The sequence below is a fragment of the Prionailurus bengalensis genome, chromosome B1, assembly GCF_016509475.1.
Source record: "Prionailurus bengalensis isolate Pbe53 chromosome B1, Fcat_Pben_1.1_paternal_pri, whole genome shotgun sequence".
In the NCBI taxonomy this organism is placed as follows: Eukaryota; Metazoa; Chordata; class Mammalia; order Carnivora; family Felidae; genus Prionailurus; species Prionailurus bengalensis.
The window spans coordinates 206,311,102-206,335,231 of NC_057344.1; the positions used below are offsets into that span (position 1 = coordinate 206,311,102).

The 24,130-nt window shown below is 56.6% G+C and overlaps 1 protein-coding gene across 3 annotated transcripts in view; it reads left to right on the forward strand.

The window, feature by feature from the left end:
• CPLX1 (complexin 1) overlaps positions 1 to 12,762 on the forward strand; it is a 32,282-nt gene extending 19,520 nt beyond the window's left edge. For all 3 annotated transcript variants that reach the window (XM_043573228.1, XM_043573229.1, XM_043573230.1), the window contains 2 exons: positions 7,485 to 7,660; positions 10,921 to 12,762. In XM_043573228.1, the coding sequence (XP_043429163.1) occupies positions 7,485 to 7,660; positions 10,921 to 11,118 (374 nt within the window). In that variant the 3' untranslated portion in view covers positions 11,119 to 12,762. The remainder of the gene's footprint in view (positions 1 to 7,484; positions 7,661 to 10,920) is intronic.
• The last annotated feature ends 11,368 nt before the right edge of the window (positions 12,763 to 24,130 follow it).

Here is a 24,130-nt window from a genome sequence, read left to right on the forward strand (position 1 = left end):
CTGCTCTCTCTCTGCCCCTCCCCTGCTCTCTCTCTGCCCCTCCCCTGCTCTCTCTCTGCCCTCCCTTGCTCTCTCTCTCTCTGCCCTCCCCTGCTCTCTCTCTGCCCCTCCCTGCTCTCTCTCTGCCCCTCCCCTGCTCTTTTTCTCTCTCTGCCCTCCCCTGCTCTCTCTCTCTGTCTCTGCCCCACCCCTTTGCACTCTCTCTCTCTCTCTCAGAATAAATAAATAACTAAACTTCAATTGTATGCTTCTCTTTTTTTGTGATGAATATCAATAGTGTAACGTGTGCCATTTTGCCCATGTTTTGCTGGGGGCTCAGTGGCGTTGAGGACAGTCACAGTGTCGCGGCACCACTGCCCCTTCCATCTCATCGTCCCAAACTGACACTCTGTCGTCATTGCTCAGTGACTCCCCCCCCTCCCCCGGCTCTGGCCCTCACCATCCACCTTCTGTCTCTATGACTTTGCCATTTGGAGGATCTCATATAAGTGGAACCCTGCTGTATTGGTTCTTCTTTGTCTGGGGTATTTCACCCAGTGTGACATTTTGAGGGGTCATCTGTGTGGTGGCAGGTGTCAGAATTTCATTCTTGTTTCAGACTGAGTAATATTCCATTGTGTGGATGGACCGCAGTGTTTGTCCAGCCATCTGCTGGGGGACATTTGGGCTGTTTCCACCTGTCGGTTATTGTGAATACTGCTGTCTCCAGTCCTTTGGGGCATTTACCTAGGGGAACCCTTCCTGGGTCACAGGGGGACGCTCTGATTTTCTCACGCAGTGGCTGTACTGTTTTACGTTCCCACGGACAGCACGCAGGCTCCCGGTTTCCCCACACCCTGGCCAAGGCTTGCTTTCTGTTTTTCCTCTTTTTAAACTATTATTATTTTGTAATAGTCATGGCTGTCAAGTGGGGTCTCATCGTGATGTAGAGCAACATTTGATACATTTTGCCAACATTCCATGAGTTTGAAAAGGACTCATGCTATTTTGTTCAGGGTTTAGGTTGGTGTGAACCTGGTTTGTAACCTGCTGATCCTTTCTTCTGTCTGTCGATAATCGGAAAACATGGGTATGTTCATACAGAGGGCTTTTGTCTGCTGGCTTTCCAAACAAGGCGTCTGTGATACTCTTTTGTCTGCGCCTGGCTGAGCGTTTGTTTTAATGGGACTGTTGTGGAGGGACAGGCTGCGGGGTTGAAAGTCGGGGGACTCGAGACGGAACGCGCTGGAGAGTGTCAGGTCGCCCACACTGCTGCGACCCCCCCCCCCCCCCCGCCCGGAGGCTGAGACAGGGCACAGCCCGGCATCCCCCCTCCCTCCCCCCGCCCCCGCAGTGGCCACTGTCACGTTTAAGACCGCTCCGACCTGATGACCTTTGCACTGTCTGAAGCTCCCCAGGCGTTTCTGGGACTCACGGTGAGGGTGCGTTTTTCCCTCTGGCCCGCGGGGCAGCTCTTCCCTGACGGTTGTACTCCAGCCGTGCGAATCCTGTTGGTCCGGACCCCGACGAAAGAAAGAAGAAAGAATTGTTGCAGTTTCCGCCGGAAGGACGGACGAGCCGCATCGCGCATCACGCACAGTTACGTATCGGCGATTGATGCGTATCTGTAAGTATCTCATGGAGCCGTCCGACCACATTTTCCCTGGATGTCACGAGTCCTTCAGGTGTGTGGCCACGTCGCCAGCAGAACTTGGTGTGTGTATTTTCTTAGGAGATTCCGCAGAACTCCTTGCAGGGAGCCCCCCGCCCCACCTGTCACTGCGGCCTGCAGGGCGGGGCGCAGCGGGACCCGGGGCAGCTCCGTCTTGGATGCTGATGAAGCCCGGTTACTCTTCAAGTCTCACTTGTGTGAGATCTTCGTGGAAGTCGGGCTCACAGAGGTCGTTCTCTTATGTTTGCTTCCGGTAGTTCTAGAATTTTAGCTTGTACAGTTGGGTCTGTGATTGAGCTTCGTGTAAGGAGTGAGGCGAGGGAAGAGACTGGCGCGTTTGTTGGCCTGGGGATCCTGATGGTTTCAGCGCCGCTTGGCAGAGGGCCGTCCTTCCCTCTTGAGTTGTCCTGGCAGCTTTGTTGTGGAGCAGTATTTCATCACGGACTATGACATTAGCCGAAGGGTTTGTTAAGACTTTATTTGTGGCTGAGTGCACGATACATATTTAAACAATTTTTTTAAGTTCATTATCTGCCAGGTATTTGTCGACCACCTACTACGTGCCAGATGCCGTTCTGGGTGGTGGGGGCACGGCCGCGAGTGGTCAATCATAGAGCTCACTTTCCATCGGCCGAGACTAACAAGAGAAAAGCAAGTAAACTCTCATTTCAGATAGTGGTACCTGGCTGAGGAGGGTGTCTTCTCTTTCCCGTTTTCATTCTGGGTTCACGTTCAGATCTATAATCGACAAGAATCTGTGCTGCCACACAGGAGGCCGGTGCCCTGCTTCCCCACCAAAATCTCAGTTATCCCAGCCCCATTTAGGGAAATCTGGTTCTTTCTCCAGGGTTCTGAGGCCCTTCCTCTGTCACCGCTGTCCCGGTCCCGTGTCTGTGTGTTTGTGGGTCTGCGGATGGGCTCTCCCCTCCGACCCCTTTTTTTCTGTGTTCCTCCCCTGCACCACAGCCAGGCTGCTGTCTGCTGGGTCCTGTCTTCTTCCTGGCTCTTCCCTCAGCTTTCTGTCCTGACCATTAGGGGACTTTTAGCTCTTTGTATGCAAAACTCTTAGCTTGTCAAACTTCACAGAATTTCCTGTCTAACTCTTGGGGGTGTGATGGAGACCGCACCCATCCGTAACTCACTCTGGGGAGAACTGAGTGCTGAGTCACGGAGTCTCCCCAGCCATGGATGTGACAAGTGCCTTTATTTGTTTAGATATTTTTTAGTTTTTCATTAAATTTTGTAATTTTTCCTATAGAGTTACTTCAAGTTAAAAAACACTTTTCTCTTTTTAAAAACTGACTTCCAGGGGCGCCTGGGTAGCGCAGTTGGTTGAGCGTCCAAGACTTCAGCTCAGGTCACGATCTCGCGGTCCGTGAGTTCGAGCCCCGCGTCGGGCTCTGGGCTGACGGCTCGGAGCCCGGAGCCTGTTTCCGATTCTGTGTCTCACTCTGTCTCTGCCCCTCCCCCGTTCATGCTCTCTCTCTGTCCCAAAAAAAATTAAAAACGTTGAGAAAAAAAAAACTTTAAAACCTGACTTCCATCCAAATACAACACGGAATCCTGGATTGGATCCTGGAACCGGAAAGGAACAGTAGTGGAAAAAGTGGTGACATTCAAACAAAGTCTGTGGTCCACTTCACAGTGTCGTACCTGTGTCGTTGTAATGGTTTTGATGAAGGTGTTATGGTTGGCATGAGGAGGATCTGGTCAGGCGTGTGCAGGAACCCTTTGCAGCACCTGCGTGACCTCTGTAAATCGGAAACTATTTCAAAATGAAGTTTCAAAAACCAGCATGTTGATTGGCTTATGTATTATCTAAATATGCATACTTTCAATTATGTATAAGGTACCATAAATGAACCCCCCATGGTAGTGAACACTGAGCAGGGTTCTGACTACAGGGGTGACTAGTGTATGTGAGGAGCCCCGGGAAAGGCTGTCTGGGAAGATACTGGGCCAGGAGTAGTGGACAAAGTCCTGGAAAACGAGCTCAAGGAAGGGCAGCAAGTGCAAAGGCCCTGAGGTAGGAACGTCAGAGCCTGTAACTCCGCCCCTGCCTCCCCAGGCCTGCAGAGAAAACTTCTGAGAGCTGAGGGGAGTGCTATTATGTTGGCAGGGGCATCGAGGGAGGAGGATCTGGCGGGTGGGGCCTGGGAGCTCCCATCGGCTGGTGGGCATGCAGACCCCCTGCTCATGCTTTCTCAGCACTGGCGTTCTGTGAACCTCAGCGAGTGGCCCTCTCTGGCTGTTGTTGGATTTCTGCATGCCACCGCCCCCCCCCCCCCGCCAAGTACAGGACCCACTCCTGAGTGGAAAGATGCCCCCACCTCGTCCCGAGCTGGGTCTGCGTCCCCCAACCCCAGGCACTGGTTTCCCACTTCTCACCTGGGAAACTCAGGCTCAGAGAAGAGTGACGGAAAAGATGGGGTAGACTCCACCCCCTCTCCCATGCTGATGCCCCTGGGGGCCAGCGTGGGACCCTGGCTGCGGGACCCCCCAGCCTCAGATACCACCCACCTTCCTCAGTCAGAGACTTTGGACCCTGAGCGTGGGGTGGAAGTGCCCCGTGCCGGTCTCCTCATCTGTAAATGTGGCTGGTGGCTCTGGAGCAGGGACCCCCTAGGCGTCACCGCCGGCAGCCCCGCCCTGGCCGAGCTAGCCTGGCCACCCCGGCTTCTGCGCCAGGACAGCAAATGGCATGTTGGGTCTCGGTGCCAGGAACAAGCTTCCCACGGTTTCTGCCGTGGCGCCGGCTGCCCTTCGAATTCCCAGCCAGGTGGGGCTTCCGGAAGTGTGTTTGCGCAGCAGTGGAGGCCATGCAGGGGAGGGTGGGGGGGCGCCGTGGATGCCCCAAAGGGTGGTCCCATTCAGACAGTGAGTGGCTTCGCAGCCAGCCGGTGTGGCACGAATCCACACCGCTGCAGTGACCTCTGGTCCCCTTACCCTGGTCTAGGAGAGGCCATCCAGCCTCCCAGGGCCACCCTTCCGACTGAGGGACTAGCTTCTCCTTTGGCTTTCCCTAACCCTCTGGCCAAATGGACCCACCCAGAGCTCAACTATAGGCAAGACAAGAACGCCAGGGACCCTGGGGAGCCCATGAAACTCAGAGCCAGAAGGGTCCTAGGCAAGCCTCCCCTCCCAGGCCCACACCTGGTGTAGCAGAGCTCAGCACACAGCTGGTGCCCAATAAATGCATATTTGATCACTAGGCCTATAGCCCATGTGATGCGTTGGAGAAGCGGGTTTAGAGGCCGCCAAGTAAGGGCGCCCCCGCAGCCCTCACCCCTCCCAGGAGAGGTTTACCAGTTCTGCTTTAAGACATCAGTCCTTCCTAGGAGGGAGGAAAAGCAGCTGGTCACTCTCACTTTAGTGTGAATTAGCTTGTTCAAGGGGGGAGATGTACATTGATGCTCTGGTTGGCCAACAGGCCAAAGAGGTGGGGGAAATTGCAGCTGCTCCCTGGATTGTGGGAGTTTGTTCCTGCCCCCCCCCCCGCCCCCGCCAGAGGTAGCAGCAGCGCCAGGAGGCACAGAGAATCTGCTTCGTCATCTGGGCAACTATTGGAAGAGTCAGTGACTAGACTCTATGACCTGCTTTCCCTTGAAACACTGGCTTCAAATATGCTTTACAGAATTCTGCAGATGTGCCTGAAAACTGACCCTGAGGTTTTAGTTTTCTGGATCCGTGTCAAAATGCCTGGTACAGGAGGACTCCCTGTCCCCACAGTGACATGGTGGCAAGTTGCCCTTAGCCTCCCCATCCCCCGAGACCCTGTGATAGTTTCCAGCAACTAAGAAGGCCCACGGTGTAGGTGTGGCCCAGCCTGACAAACATCTAGTTTTCGGCCCAGAACACTCAATCAAAGAGTTGTCCTATTGCCACCAACAGCTGGTGGCCTTCCAAACTTCTTCCTCTGCTCACCGGGTGGGGCGGGGGCGGGGGGGGGGATCACTCCCGAGTAACAGGCAAAAGCAGCATATGGCACAGATATCTGCAGGGAGGGGACTCTCTCCAGGTTCAGCGCTACACGGACCTGTGCAGTATCACCTGAGTGCGGTAGTACAAGGACATGGAAAGAGAGGATCAGAACATGGAGTCGCTGCATGTGGAGAGAAGGGGGCAGTACGGAGCTGGGCCTCAGTGCCAGTGTGGGGATGGGGCCCTTCTGGAGAGGGGCAGTCGTGTCAGCGCCCACCTTCACAAACTTACCTGAGGGGTTCTTGTGCGTCTCCACCTCGCCGTCCACCTCACTGTTCGTGCCCGAGGCGTGGACTCGGCTAGCCCTGGGCCGTGCTTGTGAGGGCTCATCACGGGACCAGAGGACAGAGGCAAGACCCTCAGGGGCCGGTGCCGGCGAGGCCGACGGAAGGGTGGGAGTGGGGCTGGGCAGTCACTGGCCCTCGCTCAGGGTCACAGGAGGTGGATGGCAGGCACAGGGGAGCCCTGGGGTAGGTGGACCCGTTAGGATGCGGCCAGTTCCCAGGAAGCCTGCAGGGGTGACGGGAACGGCTGCCTCGCTCCCACTGGCCATGCGGGGGCGCCCCCGCGGGCTGACCACCCCGGGCTGAGATCGGCGCCCACCAGCCCCGCCGCCGACGGTGCCTGTGAGGGGGGCCGCTCCGCCCCCAGCAGCCACCGGGGGCCAGGGCCCACTGCGGTGCCAGCCGAGCTCTGAGGCTGTAATTACGCGTCTCTGTCCTATGGGCCGAGTCACGGAGGGCGTCCAGGAAGGTGTTTTGTTGTCGCCTGTGAATCAGGAGCTCATGAGAAAAGTGGTGGCTGGTGCAGCGGAGAAATTAGGGCCTTGGTGCTACGGCACACGGCCCCCAGCCGCTCCGCCCGCCGCCCTCAGCCCCTGCTGGGAGCCTCTGCAGACACCGAACCCCTGAGCCCCCGTGCTCCTGCATTCAGCCACTCCTTCCAGCACCTTCGGAAGGCTGAGCTTGTTGGACACGAGAGCCAGAGGAGATACACGCCAGGGGCTCCCGGGCCCACGCGGGCACGCGCACACGCCATACACACACATCCGCAGCTGCAAGCACACGTGTGTACACGCACACACCCGCGCGTGCACACACACACACACACAAGGTACACACACACATCCGCAGCTGCAAGCACACGCGTGCAAACGCACACACTTCTGCAGCTGCAAGCACACACACACCCGCGCGTGCGCACACACACAAGCACACACACATCCGCAGCCTCAACCACACACGCGCACACATCCTCAGCTGCAAGCACACGTGTGTACACGCACACACCCGCGCGCACACACACGCATCCGCGGCTGCAAGCGCACGTGTGTACACGCACACACCCACGCGTGCACACACACACACACAAAGTACACACACACATCCACAGCTGCAAGCACACACACACCCGCGCGTGCACACACACACACACACACACAAGGTACACACACACATCCACAGCTGCAAGCACACGCGCGCACGCACACACTTCTGCAGCTGCAAGCACACACACACCCGCGCGTGCGCACACACACAAGCACACACACATCCGCAGCCTCAACCACACACGCGCACACATCCTCAGCTGCAAGCACACGTGTGTACACGCACACACCCGCGCGCGCGCACACACGCGCGCACACACACACGCATCCGCGGCTGCAAGCGCACGCGCACACACACGCCAGCACCGCGGGCGCACGTCCACACTTCCTGCCAGCGCTGACCTCCGCCCGACACTCACGCAGGCCAGGCTGCCCCTGACGGCGGGGAGCGCTCTGGAACCAGCGGAGGGGGGTGGGGCGGGCCTGGACCCTCGCTGGCCGGACTCACCGGCTTTCTGTCCCCAGGGGCCACAAAGGACATGGGGAAGATGCTCGGGGGTGACGAGGAGAAGGACCCCGATGCGGCCAAGAAGGAGGAGGAGCGCCAGGAAGCCCTGCGGCAGGAGGAGGAGGAGCGCAAAGCCAAGTACGCCAAGATGGAGGCGGAACGCGAGGCCATGCGGCAGGGCATCCGAGACAAGGTGGGCGCGGGGCCTGGGGGGCTGCCCCGCACCCTCCCCTTCGCCTGGCTCCATGGAGCACATCTCTGGATTGCACACGCTGGAGCCCACATCAGCTACCCAGGCTCGCCAGGATGAGGGTTCACCTGTGGGCCCGCGTCTTTGCTGCTCTTACCAGTGGGGCTGGCCATGGTTTCACCTGCCCGGCCTGATCGCTTTTCCAGCTATTGCGGGATTAGGTAGGAGCAGTGAGTCAGGACCTGCCTCCAGAGGACCCACCAGCAGCGAAGATAGGGGTGTGTTGGGGAGCAGACACCTGCTGGGGTCTGCCTGATCACCCCAAGCTGAGTGTGCCAGGTGGGGGCCTTGCCTCTGTGGCTGCAGAGCTAAATGAGACAGTGGTCGCCCGGCCAGGCATCGGTGGGGGAGCGGTGCTGGGCAGATGGGGACGATGGTGAGCCAGCCCCTCCACCCACGGGTCAGAGGCAGCTCCGGAGGGGTTCCGACGCGTTCTGTCGCTGGAGCCCCAGGCCTTCCGGCCGCACCACTCTAATCTCCGGAATTTGGCCCCCTCCCTCCTATGAGCCTTCAGCTCGGGAAAAAATACCCACCTGCCCCAGGGTCCCCCAGAAATGGAAGAATGGGGGGTGGGGGTGGCTGTGGCTGGGGGAGATCTGGCCCCCTTGCCAGCAGCTGTACTGAGTGGTGAGGGCAGCGTGCCCGCTTGGGCGTGGGGAGCACCTGGTCCCCCCTGCACCCAGCACCATTGAGTGACCCAGCCCCCGGGTCCTGCCCCTAAGAGAATCTGCCTGACTCTCGTGTCCGCTGAGCCCTCTTCCACCTGTCCAGGTAACCCTCCCCACTTCCCTCCTGCGCCTGCCCTTCAGATGGGGCTCCCCCAGGTTATTCTCGCCGGGTCCCACAAACAGACCTTCACCCCGGCACACAAATGTGCCCGCCTTGTGCGTAGACACCCTGTGGCTTTAGGAGTCTGTTGGACTCTGTGCCCTTGGCTGGAGGGAAGCTCTCTTTGGTCTGACCTAGTTTCTGGAAGTGTTTCTCTCCCCCGCCCACGCTCCACCCCACAGGGCTCCAAGCCACATGTCCCTCGTTTCCCTTCCAAGCCCAAGGGCCACTGCCGTCCACCGTAAGGTTGTCCCAGAATGGTGACCTGGGAAGAGGGCCTGTGCTTCTTGGGCGAGGGAGTGCCTGGTGTCCGGGCAGCTTGTGACACGCCGTGCCTTTGGCTGACCTGATATCAGTGCTCAGTAGGGAGGGCCCTCTGGTCAGTGTGCCCGCTGCCAAAGAGTTCTCGGGGTGCCCTCGTCAGGTCCTCATCGAGACCCTCGTAGCACTCCTGGCAGTTGTTCAGGGTACATAGGGGCATGTGGGCTGCTCAGGGCTCCTGCTGAAGAAACCTAGATAAACCCTTCATTCCTCTTTCCTCGATGTCTGGCAGTTGCCCAAGGGGGCCCCAGCTCTGGTCACAGCTGGGCAGAGAGCAAGGCTCCCTGCCTCTCTGATCGCTGCTGAAGGTGGCCCTTGCCTCCCCCGTGCCTGAAGCCATCTGCAGCCTCAGAGAGGAGAAGGTGCAGAGGTTTCCTTCAGTACCTTTAGCGAGCTGCGGGGGGGGGGGGGGACATAGCAGCCCCCCCGGCATCTGGAAGCAGAAGGAAGGCCCTTCTTGGAGAGCGAGGGCGTTCCCCCCTCCGCCCAAGCACCAGAAGCAGAACCCACCACTTCTGTGGGGCTGGCGAGGACAGAGGAGTGTACAGTGGGGTGAGTCCTCCGCCTGGGCGGAAGCGTGTCCTCCCCGGGGCCCGTGATCCTGTGCTTGCGTGTCCCCCAGCAGGAACCCGGAGCTTGTGGCTACTTGCCGACACCCACACGCTGCCCCAGTTTCCCCTCTTCATCCTTGTTAATGCTTCTGCTCCCGTGCATTCCCTCATGTGTGATCCGGAAGCTCAGCCCCGGCCAACGGGCGCCCCTCTTTCCAGCCTGAGTGGGTCCTGAGCTCGGCCCGTCAGACAGACCACCAGCCCCCAAAAGCATGAGTCCAGCTTGCCCCCACCCGCTTCCCACCAGCCCTGAGACGGGAGGCCTCACGCTGAGCACAAGCTCCTGAGGAGCTGGTGATGGCCTGGGGGTAAGGGGCACACCTCAGTCCCTTGGAAACGAATTCTTGCAGTTCTGGAGCCCAGAAGTCCCGAATCAGCGTGTGGGCAGGACTGCCCTCCCTCTGGAACCTGCAGGAGAGAACCCTTCCTTGCCTCTTACAGTTCTCTTGCGGTGGCTCTGGCAGTCCTTGGCGTCCTTGGCCTGTGGCGGTGTCCATCCGCCTTCTCCGTTTTCATATGCCTCTCTCTGTCCTTTTCTTTTCTCTTGCAAGGAAACTCTTACTGGATTTAGGGCCCAGGGCGATCTCGTCTCCTTATCTTAGTTACATCTGCAGAGACCCTATTTCCAAATAAGGTCACATTTTGAGGTTCCAGGTGACAAGAGTTTTTGGGGGGGCACCATTCAACCCACTAGAGACGGGAGACCTGGGTAAGAGCTGAGGGCAGAGACACACACAGGAGACCGGAAATGGAGGGCTCAGGGGTGGCCAGGAGTACGGGCTGAGGGCACGCCTAGGGGGGCTCCACTTAGGGCTGCCGTTGGGCACTCGCCTCCGCTGGCTGTCCACGAGGGGCGGGCGTTGTAGCCACATCTAGGCGGACTTGGCCAGGCATGACGGTCTGACCTCACGTCACCCGACCAGGGATCTGGGGCTGTGTGGGCCGGCCAGCCCCAGAGCAATGGGTGATCCGCCACTGCGTGCACATGTCCTGCCCGCCCCTCCCACCGCTCCTAGACCACAGCCCAGGCCAGCCTCCTGGGAAGGCGAGGTGGGTGGGTAGGGTGGAGAGGCCAGGGGTGGGGCGGGGTCACTGGCACCCCACAGGGACCGACCTCCCCTCCCCCCGCTTCCCCCCTCAATGCGGCCCCCCAAGCCCTGAGCCCTGGCTTCTGCTGTCGCTCCGGCATTCTCCATGAGGGTCCCACCCCCCCCCCACCGCCCCCCGGCACCAGGCACCCTCCTGGGTGGGATTTTGCCATCAGGGGTCTTGGTGGTGGTCTGTGGGGCCAGGGGCTCCCGACAGCCTTTCTCAGCCGCAGGCAATGTTCTCTCCGCCAATCCCGCGGTTGCGGGAGGGGTCCAGCCCTCCCAGTACTGTGTGGCCCGGGAGCCCGGGGCCTGGAGACCGCTTGCCGGTCTGACCCCCGCCCCTCCCCCGCAGTACGGCATCAAGAAGAAGGAAGAGCGTGAGGCTGAGGCCCAGGCCGCCATGGAGGCCAATTCGGAGGGCAGCCTGACGCGGCCGAAGAAAGCCATCCCGCCCGGCTGTGGGGACGAGCCGGAGGAGGAGGACGAGAGCATCCTGGACACCGTCATCAAGTACCTGCCCGGGCCGCTGCAGGACATGTTCAAGAAGTAACGCCCCGCGCCGGACACAGCCCGCCTGAGCCCGGACCCCCACCCCCGCCGCCCCCCTTGCCTACCTACCCCCTGTACATGCCCTCCTCGGAGGCCCCTGAAGGGACGTCGGGAGCAGAGTGCAGTCCCCCAATGCCAATATAAGCCATAGCCCTAGACCTACCCGCCCCATGCCCCCTCGCGCCTCGGAAGCCTGCGCTCACCTCTCGCCACCAGCCCACTCCCCTCACTGCCATTGCCACCGCCTGGGGGGGAGGGGTGCCCGCCCCTCCCCAGGGCCCCCCGTGGACCGGCCCACGTGCTCCTCTGGGTTGGACCCTCCTCCCCCAGAGCCTGGGACGTCCCTTACTGCTCCCGCCCTTCACACCCTCCCAGCAGTGCCCGAGGCCAGGGCCACCGAAGGGCCAGCATCCCGACCAGCCGTCGGTGCGCCGTCCCTGCGTTGTTGGGCGCTTGTCCCGTCCCAAACTCAGGAGCACAGCCATAGTGGGGGGAAGGCGGGCGTGCGGGCTGGGAGGGGAGCTGCGGCAGGGGTGGGGAGCCTCCCCCACCCCCGCAGCGACGCCCGGGCTGCAGGGTCTGAACCCTGCCGTCTGCAGGTTGCCCACCTCCACCTGCACCCCTCACATTGTCCATCTGTCTCAACCTGTCCTCCACCCCCCCTTCTCGGCCCACTCCTCTGGAAGGCTTTGCTTCGGACAAATACCAGGACCCGGTTCTCTTCCAAAGTAAGGGAAACCAAGCAATAGGCCTGGGGGAGCTCCGACACGGCCCCCCCCCTCCCCGGCCCCCCGGCGCAGCGTGGAACAGTGCAGCCCCTCCCGCGCCCTGCGACTCCCCGCCCTTCTGCGTCCGTCGGCCCAGCCCTCTCCCCTCCCTGGTTGGCACCTCCTATCTTCTTAGCGGAGGCCACTCTGGGGTCGCGGGCTCCCCTGCCCTCACCCCCTGTGCGCCTGCACCTTCCGCAAGAGCGGGGAGGAGGCTCAGGCCCTCGGATGAGCGCGGCACCTGGAGACGGTCCCTGAGGCCCTCCTCCGCCAGCCAGGTGCGGGCCCCTCGAGGTGGGGACCTGCCAGGTGGCCCCACCTGGGCGCAGGTGGAGTCTGTGGGGAGCCTCCGCGGGCCTCCCTGACCCTCTGTCTCTTCATCCTTGTTTTCCTTTGCATCACGATATGTTGAATCTCAGGTAAATGAGGTCTTACGTGTTTGGGGAGTTCTATCGGGACAGAAGGCCCGTCGCCTCGGTGTCCGGGGGCCCCTTTCTGTCCGTGTCACACATTCATCGCGTCCACGTGTTGTGGGCCAGGGGCGCGGCCCCACGTAGCTCTTTAGAGAAGCCATAACAATAGACTGCAATACTACCTTCGGACGCCCTGCGCCCTCCGACTCCTCCCGGTCCCGTGTCTTTTTTAAATGCCTGTTTTCACACGTCAACAAGCCCGCTCCGAGCACACAGGGCCTCGTCTCGTAGAAACCCCGCATCCCGTTCCCAGCGCATGGGGCGCCCGGAGCCGCCAAGCTTAGCGTAGACCGTGGATGTCGTCCGTCCTTCTGTCCTTGCGCCTGCCTCCTCCTGCATGTGGGGGGCCGCCGCGTGTGTTCTCTCTGGATGGAATCACAGCCAATAAACACCATAGCGAGTTCACACCGCGTGGCCCTTCTCTCCGGAGTCCTGAGGCCCTCGCGGGCGGCCGACCTGGGCAGACTGGGAGGAGGGCCCGGACCCTGTCGGATGAGCCTCGCTTGGTCCGGCGTGCTGCCACATAGGAAGTCCCTTCCTCTCTTGCTGGGACGTCTGCAGGGTCTCCCCACCGCCCTGACCCAGATTCACCCGTTGCCCCTAAGGCAGCCCCAGAGTAATCACCTAAAAGGCAGACCAGCGCCTCTGGGGCTCCCTGCCCCCTCCCCTCTGGGGCTCCCTGCCTCCCTCTCCCTCCCCCCTCCTTCCATGAGCCTCCCGCTTGCCCAGACCCCTTGACGGGCCTTGTCTTCCCCACAGCTATGCCAGGCCGTTGGGGGCTCAGGTCCCCACTGTGCCAGCCATACTTTAGGCAACCCCCCCCCCCCCCCACTTTAAACTCCTGCACAGCCCTGCGGGTCCTGCGTCTCGTCTGTCCTTTGGTGACCATCTCTCCTCCCCGTGTCCTCAGGGAAGCCTCTGTGCCCTGCTGGAGCTCTGGGTCCCACCCTCACCCCCTAGGGGAGCCTGCCCATCTGGGCTGGTGCTTGTGGAACTGCCAGCTCTCTGGCCTGGTCGTGGGCCCCCTCCACGTCCTTCCTACACCCAAAGCCCACCCAAGGTGCCATGATTACTTGTATCCTCAGAGAGGACTGTTTGACCTCCACTCTGAGGGCCTCGTGATTTTCCTTATACTGCTGGCCAGGAGTGCTTTTGGCCCAGCCTTGGCTTCTCCCCCACTCTTGCCCCCTGCACCCTCCCCACTAGGCTGTGCCCCCAAGGCTGCTCGCTCTAGAGCCACCGCTCCTCTGCCTCGGCTTCAGAGGCTGGGGGGGGGGGGTGGGTCTGGGAGGACCTGCCTCTGGGGAACGGCTGGCCTTCAGTCCCAAGTACCACCCAGGGTGCCTTGTGCCTCCTGAGGCTCCTGAGGGAGCCACTGTCCACCCTCCCTCCTTGGACCCAAAACACTGACAGGTTTTGCAGCCCACTGTGTCTTTGGGCTCTGCATGCCATCCCCCGCGTGGCCAGTCTTAGAAGGGTACCCAGGGGCACCTGGGGGGCTCAGTCGGTTAGGTGTCCAACTCTTGATTTCGGCTCAGGTTCGATCTCGAGGTTCAGGAGTTTGAACCCGGGGTCGGGCTCTGTGCTGACAGTGCGGAGCCTGCTTGGGATTCTCTCTCTCTCTCAATACATAAATAGACATTAAAAAAAAAAAAAAAGGAGGGTCACCGGAAACGGCATCAACCATTCAGCCTCCACTCCCCTCCCCACCTCTCCAGCCTGGCATGGGCTAGGTTCAGTCCTGAGCAGCAACGTGGATTTGCCAGGTGACCCGGCACGCCTTCCCTCTGAACGCTGGCCAGCCCTTCCGCAGTGACTGGTGGGTCAGACCCCTCAGGTGAGAGTCTCTGAGACTCCAGGTAAAGGTATTTGTCCGCTTGATTTTTACTGAGTCCTGCGATGTGCCGAGCAGGGTGTTACGCACCAGGGATAACTGAGGTCCCTCCTCCTGGAACTCATTTTTCCAGTGGCAGGAGAGAGATGATAAAAAAGTAAATCAAGTGATTTCTTCTGCGGAGGAAACTGAGTGGGATAAAGGGGCAGACAGGATGGCGAGGATCAGTATTTCTTCTCTGAGGAGGTGCAGAGAGACCCCAAGGAGAGGAAGAGGGAGCCCTGGGGGACTTCCATGGGAGAGCACTCCAGACAGAGGAACAGCCATGCCCAGGACCCTGAGGCAGGAGCTGCCCCGGGCCCTTCCGGCCGGGACTGTGACTCGGCTGACCATGGCCTTGCTCAGGATGCTTGTTTTAGGTCCACACTGACTTCAGCAGAGTCTCCCCTTTCTGCATGTTGTCTTTAGACGAAGCAGAGCACACGGTGATACCTGGCGCCCTCCAGAGCCGCCCTCCCACTCTGCAGGCAGGCAGCTCCTGCCAGGTCCTGGCCTGGTGACCTCCTGCCCCCGGTCCCTACCGGCAGCCAGCCCCAGGCGGGTTGGGTTTCCTGTCTCCTGTCCTCCCGAGTCCTGCACTATAGGAGCTATTGACACCCACTTAAGTACACGGCGGTCAGGACAAAAGTGTAGAGGTCTGGCAGTAAGGACGCTTTGGTCCAGCCGCGCTAATCCGCAGCTAGACAGCCCTGCTGTCCAGTCACAGCCAGCGCGGCTCAGGGAGCCCGGTCCCGGCCACCTGTCCACACAATGTGGAACCGTCTCCACCTGTCTCAGCAGGTTCCCTCAGGCCTGGAGGGCGGGGTCCTGTCGCGGTGGAGCGGGGGTTCCAGGGGCGGCTGGGGGATCGGCGCTGGGCTAGGGGCGGGATTGCACTGGGGGCTGGGGGCCGAGCTGGCGCCGCCCAGGACCCCGGCCGAGGGCCACTCGAGGCCGCGCCAAGACGACGCATCTGGGAGCCACAGCCCGGCCGGTGCAGCGTAGCCTCCGCCGCCCGCAGTCCCCTCCGGTCTCTGTTCCCGCCCACCTGACCGGCCTGAGCCAATAAACGTGTGCTAGGTAGTCCGCCACTATTGGCTCCTAGAGTGTCACGTGGCGGGAGACTGGCCAATCAGAGCCGGGGAGGCGCCAGTGTGCGGCTCCCGGCGATCGGGGGACGGCCCGGCGCCGGCTCCACCCACTGTTCTCCCGAGGCCCGTGCGACCCTTCCCCCAGTGTTCCCCGAGTCCTCCGCAGGCCGCAAGGGGCGCACGGCTGGGAGGCGGCCGCGGATCCTGGGCGGGAGCAGCCGCCGGGAGGCCGGCACCGGAGAGGGGACACGTCCGGGCTGCCACGTGTGGCTCATCCTCGGACGCGACAGCACAGTCTCTGCCCTTCGCCCAGGGGCCGAAGCCAGCCCGGGTGGGGTCGTCCTTCCTGCTGCCCCCAGACCGGTGGCCAAGGCCGCCGCCTGTTGGGGGGCGCGGAGGCCCGGGAGGCCCTAGCTGGCCAAGCAGAGGTCCGTGCGGGTCTGAGGGCAGGGCCTGGGGCAAGGGGTGCAGGTGGCAGTGACCGAGGCTGGCCGCCGGGTCCATGCTGCAGCCCGAGGCGCAGCAGGTCGTTAGCGGGCACACAGGGTCCTGCGCGTTCACACTGGAAGGTGAGGCAGGTAGCGTCCTCCTGCGGCTGGTCCCGCGTCCCCGCTTCGGGGCCCTGCCCAGGGCTGAGCCCCAGCCCCCAGGTGCCAGTGGTGCCCAAGGTGATTTCTCTCAGCCCGAGGACCGGGCGTGCGAGTTGAGGGTTAGTTGATTTTTGCAAAACAAAACCCTTATTTCTTGCACCCTTGAGTGAGTCCATGGGATTTATCCTGCATAGGGACAGAAAAGGACTTTGTGGGGAGGGAGGTGAGTGGTGTGGCCTGGCTAGGGAAAGGCCTGGACGGTGGGTGTCTCCCTCTCTGTCTGCTCCTCCCTTGTTCATGCTCTGTCTCTCTCTCCTTCAAAAATAAATACGCATTTTAAAAAGTAAAAAAAAAAAAAAAAGAAAAGAAAAGAAACCTTTGGTGCAGTGGCAAAGAGAGGAGGGCCTTGTGCTCTGTGTCCATTTGGCCAAAAATCTTAATTCTCTCCAAGGAGGCTTAGACTCCAGGGTCCATCAGTCAGAACTCAGCCTCTGGCCACACGTTTCCACTAGGCCCTGACCTTGGGGCTCAAGCAGAGGGGGACACCCCATCACACCTAGCCCCCTCTCTCACCTACCCAGGAATGGGCCTGGCTGGAACTTCCCGCCTAAGACGGATGATTGACACTGGGCACGGGTTCTCTCTCCTGTTAATTCTTCCTACCCAGAGCAGAAATAAATAGACAATCAAAATTCACCCACCAGGAGACATTCACCTATGACTGGGGCGATAAATATACACGATGGGCCTGGAGGCAGGAAATGCTAAATAAACACGAGGCTGGGGCATGTCAAAGGCACAGACACAGCACCAACTGGCCGAGCTCTTGGTGACCAAAGGTACGACACTGAACAACACAGGCAGTGTTGGGTTACAACTCAAGTATGGAATAAATACCCGTTAGTCCACACTGATACGAATGAATGAATAAACAAAGTGGGGAGAAGAGAGAAATCCGCCATGCGGGATTCTAAATAGTTTACGTAGACACGGCCTTCAAGGAGATGGAGTAACCCCCTCACTGTAAGTCCTGCACAGTGACTTCCTTCCAAAGAACACAGTGTGGAAAAGGGGTGAAAAGACTAGCTTATAGGGAGAAACCTGATAAAGCCACCACCTCCAGGAGGTCAAGGTCAACATCACAGTGATAGGTCCTGTTGATAGTGTGTGCCCTTGATAGGATGGGACGAGAAGGGCACTTCAGCTCTGTGGTCTTCCTCTCCCAAACCTGTTAGCCTAATCGAACCGTGAGAAAAACCTCAGACTAACCCCAGTTGAGGGATGTTCTACAAAATAACTGACCACCAGTACTCCTTAAAAGTGTCAAGGCCAGGTAACACAAGGAATGTGGGCGAAAATACCACAGCCAAGAGGAGCCCATGGAGACAAGACACCTAAAAAATGCAATATCCTCAATGAGGTCTCGGAACCGAAAAAGGACACCAAGTAAAACCTAAGGACATCTGAATAAAGAATGGGCTTTACTTAATAACAATGTGTCAAAGTTGGTTCATTCTCTGTGGCAAATGGACCGTACTTATGGAGGATGTTAATAGGAGGGAAAATGAGGTGCGGGGATATGGGAACACTCTGCATTATCTTCACAGCATTTTTTAAATGTTTTTTTTTTAATTTTTATTTTTGAGACAGAGAGAGACAGAGCATGAGCAGGGGAGGGGCAGAGAGAGAGAGGGAGACACAGAATCCGAAGCAGGCTCCAGGCTCTGAGCTGTCAGCACAGAGCCCGGTGTGGGGCTCAAAATCATGGACTGTGAGATCATGACCTGAGCTGAAGTCAGACGCTTAACTGACTGAGCCACCCAGGCACCCCATGCACAGCATTTTTTTAAAATCTAAAACTGTTCCAAAAAGTTTACTTAAAAAATTCATCTGGAAAAGGCAGAATTCAATTCAAACACCATTAAAACCAGCAGCTGATGAAAGACCTAGAAGGAAGCACAGGTTCACCCCCTAACCTCGGCAGCTTCGTTGCAGAGCGGCAAAGCCACATGGGGGATGGACAGTCCTGGGCTTCCTGAATGTTCTCCCTGCCTCCTCACAGGCAAGGTGGGAGCCGCTGCATGGAGGCAGGTTATGTGAAAAGAGAGAAGAGCGGGCAGGTTCCTAACGGGAAGGAGAGGTCCGAAACGGTTTCCTCCTGGGGATGTCGCCCAGTGCCTGCCTTGCTGCCCCAGTCCTGCTTGGTTGGGGTAAACGTGGCCAGGCTGCCTGACACCACCTCAGCTGAGCTGTCCAGCCCCTGCCAAAGTCTCGGGCCAAGAGGCCTGCAGGGTCATCAAAAGCCCCATGGTGCTCCAACGCAGAAGAAAAAGCAAGTCATTCTCAGAAATGGTGGGGAGAGTGTAAAACCTCAGCATGCTGTATCTAAGCTGAAAATCGATTCTGGGTAGGACTGTACAAGCAGAAGAAAGTGGAAAGAACCAGCAAGGCAATCAGGCACATCACAGAGAAACAAGCAAACAAGCGAATACTGACTGCAAACATGGACCAAGACCCTAACCTAGCAGGAAAAACCTCAAGAAAGAACATAGCGAGAACATGAACTCAATAAAATTCAAAGTTCTGAGGGAAAGAACCTGTGGCTCGAGATCTGATTTGAGAATAAAGCACTTAACACATCTCTTCAGTAAAGAAGCGGCTGAAAATCAGAAAAAGATACAGAGGATTTCATGCAATTAGCTAAATCTGTACTCAACTGAAAAATGCATATTCTGTTTTTAAAAAAATGTTTATTTGGGGGGGGGGTGGCAGGGGATCCGAGGCGGGCTCTGCATTGACAGCGTAGAGCCCAATGCAGGGCTCGAACTCATGAACTGTGAGATCATGATCTGAGCCAAAGTCGGATGCTTAATCAACTGAGCCCCCCAGGCACCCGTGTATATTCTTTTAAAGTTCACATGAATATTTACAAAAATTACCGCTGATTAGGCCATAAGCTTGTCCCAACACAATTCATGGGGTTGTCACAAGACAGAACATGTGGTCTAGCCTCAGGGCAACTAATCCGAAGATCAACAACAAAGATAATTAGAAACACCCATAGGCTTGGAAATTAAACTTGTAAATTATTTTAGGCCAGAGAAGACACTGAAATGGACTGTTGTGTGTTTAGTTTGTCATTAGTGACCACTGAGAGAACACGCATGCGGAGCTCACAACCTAGTAGAGGAACAAAGGAGTGGAGAAATTGGTTAATCTAATAGGGGACAGGAACGGAGGGGGGAAAGGAAGCGAAGAGACGGACCAGGGCAGTGGAGCACCAAGTGCCCATAAGTCCCCTTATCTGAGATGCCAGGATGGCCGTCTGCGTCCCGGGACCCGGATTGTTGGCTGCCGGTGTCTGCTGCTCTTTCCCACAAGGCGGCTCCCCTCGTGACGCAGCCAGAGGCCCCAGGGAGCAGGCACCCCGGGTCTGGCGAGAGGGGTGAGCCACCCCGGCTCCTTCCCCCCTGGAACAAAGAAGGGGAACGATTCCAAGATGGGCACCGTCACGCACCCCGAGCTCCCCCACGGGAATGAACGTCATGAAGCTCAAGAGACCAGGTCTTTTGTGTCTGTTACCTTCTCGCCCAAACCCACTGGAAACACCCTGTAGCGGAACAGGTTGGCTGGTCACTCGTCACACACGATGGGGACGTCTCGGTGAGAAAGGACTTCCGGGATGTGGCGCTGGCTGGTGTGCGGGGAGGGCTCGGGGAAGACGCGCCAGGGATCTGGGAGGGAGAGGCCTGGAGCCAGGCGAGTTCTGTGATCGGTGAAGAACAGGTGTCACTCCCGCTGGCCAGGACAGGGGTGCTGGGTCGTTTCTGTGGCTCAGACGACGCTTGTATGTTGTCTGTGTTCAGCGTGATCACAAAGTGCTCCTGTTCCTGTCTTTGTCCACCGGTGTGGCCTGGCCTGGCTCTACGGTCCTGTGAAATTGTGTCTGTTCAGTGGGGACCCCAGGGCCTTCCCGGGGGCGGTGGGCCAGCCCCTGGAGGTCGCAGCTGCACTTCGCTTTCTCACTCTCTGCCTTCCCTCCCTGACCCGTGTCCTCGCTTCCCACCTGCTGGTCCCTGTCCCTCTAGGTGAAGGACTGAGACACTTGTCTTTGGGGTGGCTTCTAGGGGGAATACAAACGAAGACAGTCCACACCAAGAGTGGATCAAGGAAGCGGGTCCCCTGGATGGGGTTGGAAATGATTATTTGCTGCCCCTGGTGAGAGGGGACATCACTCCCTGGCACGCTGTAGCACCCAGTTGCCACAGCCGTCACTGGCAACACACCGGGCTCCAAGGCCATAACAGCCAGGTGGTGTGTGTGCCCTTGTGCGGCTACACAGTGACGCATGGCGCCGGTCCGCCACCATTAATTGTCCCCTTATTGATGACCTTGAGTCGTTATCCGGTTCAGTCATGAAAATAAGCCACTACGCGGTCTTTCTATGAACATTTCTCTTAGGTAACGACCTATGGGTGGCACTGCTGGGTCACGAGTAGCTGTATTCCTAACCGGAAGAAATTGTGAAACGGTTTTCCGAAGTGGTCGTGCCAGTAATATTTGGAGAAGAAGCAACGTATTGTCGTCAGGGCGGGCCGCTAATCTCGGTCTCCATCCATTCAGCCTGCTTGAATCAAAATCCCACGGCCTGGGGCTTAAACAACAAACGTTTCTTTCTCCCAGTGCTGGAGGCTGCAAGTCTGCGATCAGGGGGCCGGCAGATTTAGGGTCTGGTGGGAGCCTCTTCCTGGTTCACAGGGGGCATCTTCTCACTATGTCCTCCGTGGCGGAAGAGGTAGGGGAGGTCTCTGGGGTCTCTTTTATAATCTCAGTCATGACCCGATCACCCCAAGCCCCACCTCCTAATGTTATCACCTTTGGGGGTTAGGATCTCCATGTGGGAACTTTGGGGGAGACAAACATTTAGTCTGAAACGGTCACTGAATTTCCAATCACTCTCAGGGGTTTTTAGTGGTGTCTCATCTTGGCTCTGATTTACGTTTCCCTGATGACTAGTGGTGAGCACCTTTTCATGAGCTTGTTGGCCATTGTATAGCTTCCTTGGAGACGTCCATTTAAAAAGTTGTCTTTTTTATTTTTATTTTTTTAGTTTATTTATTTTGAGAGAGAGACAGAGACGGAGACAGAGAATCCCAAGCAGGCTCTGCACTTTCAGCTCAGAGCCCAACACGGGGCTCCAGTTCATGAGCTGTGAGATGATGCCCTGAGCCCAAATCAAGAGTCAGATGCTTAACTGACTGAATCACCAGGTGCCTGTAGCTCATTTTAGTGCTAAATAATATTCCACTGTCTGGACGGACCACAGGTTATTACCCATTTGCTTATTGGACATCTTGGTTATTTTCAGGCTTTGGTAATCATGAATAAAGCTGTTATAAACATTTGTGAAAACTTTGTGTGGATGTAAGTTTTCTTCTTTTTCTTTTTTTAGAATACTATTTATTTAAGTAAACTCTACACCTCATGTGGGGTTTGAGCTCACAACCCCGAGATCCACAGTCACACACTCCTCCAAATGAGCCAGCCAGGTGCCCCTGGATGTAAGTTTTCAACTCATTTGGGTAAATACCGAGGACCGGGGCTGCTGCTTCATATGGGAAGAGTATGTTTATGGTTCTGTAAACCAACAGCCAACTGTCTTCCAAAGTGGCCGCAACAGTTTGCATTCCCACACCAGTGGGGAGCGTTTCTGGGCTCCACACCCATGCCAGCTCTTGAAGTTGTCAGCGTTCCAGGTTTTGGCCATTCTGATAGGTGTTTCCTTATTATTTTAATTTGCAATTCTCTAATTACACAGATTGCGAGCATCTTTTTATATGCTGTTTGTTATCTGCGTATCTTTGATGAGGCGTCTGTTCAGGTCTTTTGCCTGTGTTTTCATTGAGTTGTTTGTTTTCATATGGTTGACTCTTGAGAGAGCGAGCAAGAGAGTGTGTGTGCGAGTGGGGGAGGGGCAGAGAGAAAGAGAGAGGGAGAGAGAATCCCAAGCAGGCTCCACGCCTGCTCCAGTGCGGAGCCTGACACTAGGCTTGAGATCGCGACCTGAGCCGAAATCAAGAGTTGGATGCTTAGCCGACTGAGCCCCCAGGAGCCCGTCTTATCTTTGACTTTTAAGTGTATGTAAATTTTGGATAACAAAATTGTCAGATGTGTATTTTGCAAATATTTTATCCCAGCTTGAGGCTTGTTTTCAACGCTCTTAACAGTTTTTTTCACAGAGCACAAGTTTTTTTTTTTTTTTTTCAACGTTTATTTATTTTTTTTGGGACAGAGAGGGACAGAGCATGAACGGGGGAGGGGCAGAGAGAGAGGGAGACACAGAATCGGAAACAGGCTCCAGGCTCTGAGCCATCAGCCCAGAGCCTGATGCGGGGCTCGAACTCACGGACCGCGAGATCGTGACCTGGCTGAAGTCGGACGCTTAACCAACTGCGCCACCCAGGTGCCCCGACAGAGCACAAGTTTTAATGAAGTCCAACTTACCAATTTTTTCTTTCATGATTTTGGTGTTGTAGCTAAGGGGTCACTGCCAAACCCAAGGTCTCCTATGTTATCTTTTATGAAGTTTATAGTTTGCATTTTTACACTGATGCCTGTGATCCATTTTAGGTTAATTTCTGTGAAGGGCATAAGGTCTGTGTCTAGATGCGTTTTTTTGCATGTGGACGTCCAGCTGTTCTGGCGCCATTTGTTACAGACTGTCTTTTCTCCGTTGTGTTGCCTTTTTCCTTTGTCAGGATCAGTCGACTGTATTTGTGTGGGTCTAGTTCTGGGCTGGCTGTCCTGCTCCACTGATGCATTTGTCTATTCTCTCACCAACACCTCACTGTGATTACTGTAACTTTATAGTGAGTCTTGAAGTTGAGTAGTGTACGTTCTCCATCTTTGTTCTTCTTCAATACTGTATTGGCCGTTCTAGCTCTTTTGCCTCTTCCAAATAACCGCAGAATGTATTTGCTAATATTCACAAGAAAACTTTCTGGGGGGCGCCTGGGTGGCTCAGTCGGTTGAGCGTCCGACTTCAGCTCAGGTCACGATCTCACGGTTTGTGAGTTCGGGCCCCTCCTCAAGCTCGCTGCTGTCAGCTTGTCAGCACAGAGCCCGCTTCGGATCCTCTGTCCCCCTCTCTCTGCCCCTTCCCTGCTTGCACTGTCCCAGACTAAATAAATATTAAGAAAAAAAAACCTCTTTAAAAAAAGAGGATCGTGTCATAATGATGAACTGGTACATTCATCAAAAAGACACAATAACCCTAAACAGTTCTGCATCTAATAATAAAACTTTACTTGAAGCAAAACCAGATTTTTTTTTAAACAAAACCCAACTGTAAATTTAAGTTGTAGATTGTAGCTGGCGATTTCAATACCCTTATCTTAATAAATGATAGAACAAGTACCAGAAAATCACCAAGGATATAGTTGAATGATACCATCAGCCAACTCGACCTAATGGACATTTGTAGAACACTTTACACAATACCAGCAAAATATACATTTTCAAGTGTGTATGTGAAGAACATTTACCAAGATGGATAATATTCTGGGCTACAAAACAAGTATGTTCTGGGGCACCTGGGTGGCTCAGTCGGTTGAGTGTCCAACTTTGGCTCGGGTCATGATCTCATGGTTTCTGGGTTCAAGCCCCATGTCGGGCTCTGTGCTGACAGCTCAGAGCCTGGAGCCTGCTTCGGATTCTGTGTCTCCCTCTCTCTCTGCCCTGCCCCCCCCCCCCACTTCTGCTCTATCACTCTGTCTCTCAAAAATGAATAAATGTAAAAAAAAAAGTTAAAAAAAGCGGACTGACAGACTTAGGCATAAATCTAACCAAACGTGTATAGGATACACGTGCTAAAAACTACAACATGCTGATAAAAAAATTTAAAAAGATCTACATAAACAGAGAGATGTAATATACTCGTGAATGGGAAGACTCAACATAGTGTATCAATCTCCCCCAAAATGATCCATACAATTAACACCATTCCAAAATCACAGCAGGATATTTTTGTAGATACAGATAAGATGACCCTAAAATTTATATGAAAGGGCAAAGGAACTAAGATAGCTTAAGAAATTTTTGCAAAGAAGAACAAAGGTGGATGAATCACACTACCCGATTTTAATGCTTTCCCTGAAGCAACAACAATCAAGACAGTGTGGTTTGACAAGGGGACAAGACAGAGAGGTGAATGACCAGAA